Source organism: Drosophila sechellia, chromosome 2L (assembly GCF_004382195.2).
Source record: "Drosophila sechellia strain sech25 chromosome 2L, ASM438219v1, whole genome shotgun sequence".
Taxonomy (NCBI): domain Eukaryota; kingdom Metazoa; phylum Arthropoda; class Insecta; order Diptera; family Drosophilidae; genus Drosophila; species Drosophila sechellia.
In genome coordinates, this window is record NC_045949.1 from 17,547,799 (window position 1) to 17,553,798 (window position 6,000).

At 39.5% G+C, this 6,000-nt stretch overlaps 1 protein-coding gene across 1 annotated transcript; it reads right to left on the minus strand.

The window, feature by feature from the left end:
- Nucleotides 1-1,682: 1,682 nt before the first annotated feature.
- LOC116803604 lies at nt 1,683-1,802 on the minus strand. Its single transcript, XM_032727623.1, has one exon. The coding sequence runs from the start codon at nt 1,800-1,802 to the stop codon at nt 1,683-1,685; it is 120 nt and encodes a 39-aa protein (XP_032583514.1).
- Between the last annotated feature and the right edge of the window lie 4,198 nt (nt 1,803-6,000).

Below are 6,000 nucleotides of genomic sequence, written 5' to 3' on the forward strand. Positions count from 1 at the left end.
TTGGGCTTCCTTCTGAACATTTTGTCCTCCATTTCTGCCTTGTTTATTTCACGCTGGTCGTGCTGCTTTCCTTACAATTTCATTTGGCTGTACGGCTATATTTTATCTCTCTTTTCCCTCGCTGAATAGCTGATCCTTGGCGCTGTGCTTTAAAATCTTCATGCATATTTAAATGTTATGTGGGCATTCGCCAATGTGCTTTTCTAAGAGCTAAAACGATATGTGCAGATGGCATAATTGATTAGATGTGAAGTGCTTATAACCACTGTGGTTGCTTTAGTGGCTTTTCGCGGGTGGTGGCTAAAAAAGCCATTGTTGAGCACCATGTTGGATTAAAAGGCGCTTTAAGCAGCAGCTGAGTTTAAGGATTTCTCACTGCCTGTCAAACGGAGTGGTCTTTACTGGAGACAGGCTTCAGAATGGAATTTTTTGGATGCCCTGGGCTTATTTGCCTGTGAATGTTCTTTTTAATGTGGATAATATTAAAATGAGAAAACACTTGCATTTTCTGAAAATGTAATAAATTGTAAAATAAGTATTTAGTTTAATTTAATGTAATTAAACGAATATACTAAAGTTTAAACGACACTTTTCGTTCATATTTAATTTATTTTTAACCCCAGAACAGTTTTCAAATAAACGAAAAATTGTAATTTAATTTCGTGGACTTTGCCTTGGGAAAAAAAATGAATAGGTATTTTATAGCCCAATCTCATGTCCTTCTGATCCTGTCTTATTTCTCACGTTTGCTTTGGGTTTGCATCACATCCCGCGAACTGTTTGTCATTTTGCAGTGGCATGACACAAGGAAAGCGACGCCAAGGACATCCGAAATGGTTTTCCAAGCCCATCCCTATCGCTCACCATATGAGCCAAGTGAGCGACAGGACAGTGGTGGTGGCATCCTGGCCCATTTCTTTGCCATGGTTTTGGTCCATTCCCCATGACTGTCTGACTGTCCAGCTTTAGTTTGAGCCGAGCTGCTTGTTATGCACGCTCTGATGAAAGACGGGTTCCATTTTTTCCCACTAGCTCCCTTCCTGATGTTTTGTTTTGGGCCTGGCTCCAGCTTACAACAATGTTGGTTTGTAGTTCCTGGGCGTTGTTGGCAATCAAAAGCGTGTTTGGCCAACAGCTGGCATGCGCCATTCATTCATTTTACGTAGCAGGGGGACAGGCGACTGCAATCATTTTTATTAATTTTACCCAAAAGGGAATTTATGTTGCCGCCCGAACTCGGGGCTGTCCTCTTGGTCATTAGTTATGTGGCCAACAGGGAACGGAGCTCATAAAAGTTCTGGCCGCAGGGCCCATATATGCAGATCGCTTCCTGCACTAATTGGATATTTTAATTACATTTGGCAATAAACGAAGCATCAGTCGAAATGGCCAAATAATAACTGCTCAACTACGCATAGAAACCCAGGAGAGCTGTAGTTGTGGTCTACTTAAGTCTACACTGGCGGAAAAACAAGCTAAGAGTTATATTCCCAAGGATAATTTGGTCCTTTATTCACTTTTTGAGAGTTACAAAATAGTTTTTGGTTCATTTATAGTTTATTTATGCATATTATGACGATCATATTACTTTTTGTACTTTACCAATTATTTTAATCTAGCCGCAGTGAAGAATTTTACAGTCATATAAAGTATTTCTCAGATTTTTAATATATTCGAGACGTTTATTTTCCCACAGTGAAATATCCGCCATGTAATTTGTTTGCATAATAACAGTTTGCCATCATCGCATTGCCATTGTTGCTGTCGTGGGTGATGGTTGTTGCCGGCTCATCTGTCTGCATATTTCAGGAGCTGCTCAGTTGCTCAGCTGCTTGAATTCACAGGACACCGCCATCGCCGCACTGGCAAGCGGGCCAGAAAAGGAGCCGAATTGGCTGCCTGGCGAAGGATAGCCGAAGATTGATTGCCTTATGAATGCGAATGGATATGCATATTAAATGAAATCTAGAAATATTACGCTAGAAAATGTCATCTTTTTATTTGTCTACAATGCAAAGCTTCAAATCTGTATATGTTTTGATTAAATCTGGAGTCAACATTTCGTAGAATAGAATATTACCTCTTGAGAGGGATGTTAGCGTCTCGTCCTGTGACACTTTGTAGTGCTGAACGACCACCACTGACTACTACAAATGCGCATTAAAAAGCAAAAAGCAACAATAACAAGCTGGCTGGGGAAAAAAAGAAAAAATGGACAAACAGAGTAAAAGATATGCCAGCACTCGAGCATATTCCTTGTTGGTATGAGGAAAAAATGGTGGGGAGCAGAGTCGTTAAAACCAAATGTGCTGATTTCCTTAGCACTCCCTTCTTCATCCTCTTCCCCTTCGCCTATATGGCATAGCTCTATCTATGAATCTAGCCCGGGGTTCCCCCAAAACAGACCGAAACGATAAACTTTTTGTATGAGAATTCATTTGCGCTTTCGGTCCCTGTATTTTCATACGCTTTTAGTCCTAATGGCCATAAGTGGGCATATTTTGAACACAATCCACAGCTGGTTTTGCTTTATACCAGTATGAAAACACGAAAGCTGTTTCCTTTAGATTTTGGTAATTATTTGTAAAACGATACCACGGATGCGAATATTACCCTCTTAAGAATTCTTGATAAACACAATTAATACCTTCGAGAATTTAAGTCATGCATAATACAAACTCAACGCAATTTAATAGATATTTCAGAAAATATCCTTTGATCTCCTTTGGTCTAAAATAATTTGAAAAGTTAATATATATTTATATTTAAAGAGCAAAAAATGAAAAACGAAAAGCAGTTCGAATTCAATACCCATAAATCACGCTGAATTATGTTCGCACTAAACTAGAACTCCCGGAACATATTTACGATTTCTAAATTTGCTGACTCTCCAGTTGCTTTCTTCTTCTGTAATTGCCAATAAGTTAATATATAGACTGCTTGTACTCTGGCAAAAAAAAAGGAATTACGCTTATCGCCGTAATCGACCCCAAAGAAAACACTCGACACTGGCCAAATTACACGCAACAACAACGGGCGGATTGTCATTTGAGTGCCATAAAAGCGAAGTAAATAAGTAAATCAAGAGACCAAAAATTATCTGCAGCTTAAATAAATTTGGCAGAAAAGTATAAAAAGCGGACATCGTAAGGCTAAATAAAGAAGAAAACACCTGAGAGAGAAATGGGCAAAGTTCCCTGGCAGCCCATCTTTCAAATTTAATGTCTAATTTAAATGTTGTAAATACCAGATGTATGTGTGTGTGTGTGCGTCTGCTCATCGGACTTTGTTATGCAAATGACTTGCGTTGGCCGGGAAATTCCGGGAAATTCACACAGTTAACACCATGGTCGAGGGGGCGGAAACGGAAGCGTCTCTGGTCAAAAGGCCGAATTGAGTCTGCCGTTCCACTTGCAAATTCCGCAGCACCGCCCTTGTAAATATCATTAACGTGATTTTAAGGCCGTCTTATAAAACTGCCAAACGGCTAGGAGAACGCCCTCTGGAGTGTTGGAAATTTGCTTTGAATTTCTACAGCGGACCTGGCCACCGCTTCTAAATGCCCTTTTGGTTTATGCAGATTTTCCTTTTCATAGAGCCGCACACCTGAACTTTATGTTCTTTATTTATGAAAAGACAATAGGATGCTGTTTTCAGCTGGAGACCTTTGTATTGCATTTTTGGGACTAACTTAATGGCACTTTATTGCGAGACAATAGTAGTCAAAGGAAAAAAATTTAATAATGGAAGCAAACCAAAAATAGAACTAAGTTATTAAATTTTTCTTTAAACAATAAAAAAAACAATTTTACTTTTACTCATATATACAAATTAATACTTTACAGTCAAATTAAATCGTTTTCTGCAGCTGTTTTCTGTTACTTGTAGACACTCATGACTTCTTTATAAAGCAAAAAGTTGTTCTCACATAAATATATGTAATATTCCTCCCTCCTTTCAATTTCAAATTCATTGATTTACGGCAACATGAAAAATCGCTTCAAAAAGATTGTAAAAATAGCAAATATTCATACTCGACAAAGCAAATCAAATTATATGTTAAGATCAAATGTTCATCCAGAATCAAAGTGGTCTAAATTTGGTCGTGACATTTCCCTAATGGCGCTGCGGAAATTAGCTTAATTTTTAATGCGGAATGTCTCAATCTATGAGCTTAGGGTGACAAAAGAAAATAATCGAAATAGCACAGCAAAAATGTGTAAAGTGTCTTTGATAAATGGTTCTTTGGCGAAAACCAGCCACGTACTTGACATACTTGGAAAATTTAACTAATTGAATTTGGGGCGCACGAACATTAATTAGCCAACCGAAACCAGAGCCAGCGGAAAATTAGCCAACTAAAGTTCTTGGCAAATCGCGACATCAAAGTGTGCTTTAAACTGATATAAACCATTTCAAAAGCCGTGGCAAATTTCTTGCATAATTAACGGAGAGCATTTAAATTACATTACATTAAGTGCTGCCGGTGTAAGAGTTCGCCAATCTTTCAACCGCCGCGTGTCTCCAAATTGTGGGCACAAACGAATTTCCCCATTAAAATTACGCGCAGCTGTTCCGCGCCGCCGTCCCCGTCCCCGTTTTCCCAGGACACTGGGGCCAGGACCTGGCGGAAAACCAAAACACAGACCAGACATTGGCTAGCCCTTAATTCAACAATTTTACGCAATTGTCACAGCCAGCGTATTTAACGGGGGGCGATGTTGTTGAAGTGTAAAACGTGACCCCCTGAAATTTAATGCCCAAATATGTATTTTGTTTCGGCATCAAGGACACGAACCTGGCGAGGGCACTTGGAGCATTTGAATGCCAACTTTTCCCATATTTCATTTACTTCTAATTAACTTAATTTACTTACTGGCCAACGTAAACGAGACTCTTGTTCCTATTCCACATGTGAACAAAGACAAAGTAACAAATTTTGTCCTTTCAATTATGAAATGAGCAAAACAAAGTTGTCGGAAAGTTAATTAGCCTAATACGAAGAAGGTGAATTATAAAATGTTTTATTGTCGACGGCAGGCAAAGAACACATCTGCTAAATGGGAATTCGGAGTTCTTCCAAAGTGGAAAACTAGTTAACTTGGGGAAATATTAGAATATGTAAGACAAGCACCCTAAATTGCAAGGACTTTCCTTATAAGCACAAGGTTTTTCGACGCAAGCTTTTTGAATAGATTACTTTAATGCCGCTTAATGAAATCCAATGCGAATTATATTTTATACTCCCACTTTTTTCATTGCTTAAATATTTCCAATTAAACACGCCCAATCAAAGTGAAACTTTTGTTTGCGGGCTCTCTGTTTGCGCATATGGTATTAAAAATAAATTGTGATACCTCAACGAGACGCTGATATTCAATTTGGTTAATGCGCTTTTCAGCTTAAGAGCAATTATATTCAATTTGCCAGGAATATTACTCGCAATCCGATAAGCCCAATGAAAAGTGACAAAGGCGCTACCGGACGGCGAACGAAAAAATTGATAGGACAAACTGAGATGGGGAAATCGTGACCTATGCGGGGCCAACTTGTCAGCCATCTCCGGGTTTCCTGGCACCCATTTTCCGGCCCACACTATCTGTCCCTTTTGTCACTCCCCGCTCCGCGGACTGCCACAATAAATAAACAATGCGAACAAAAGAAATCCAATAACAAATTTTTAAACAAGTGTTAACGTTACCTGAGCCGCGACATCGTCGCGATGGAAATGGGAAAAACAAAAGCATTAACAATTTGCAAAAAAACAGAAACCAAAGAGGGAAATGCGGCGTTTTAAATGTGGAAATGGAAAAATGCATGTACATGAAGTGCCAGTCCAACTGACCCCAGAACCAGAGAGCCATACAGCCATAGAGCCCGGGATAAGCCTCTGGCCGGGATCGGGAATACGGCGGACTGTTCAGCCGCAGTTTGGTGGGATGGCATGTTGAACCTGGGCATTGTGGTCGGCTCTGCGTTTCTGCCACGGCGTTAAGTGCT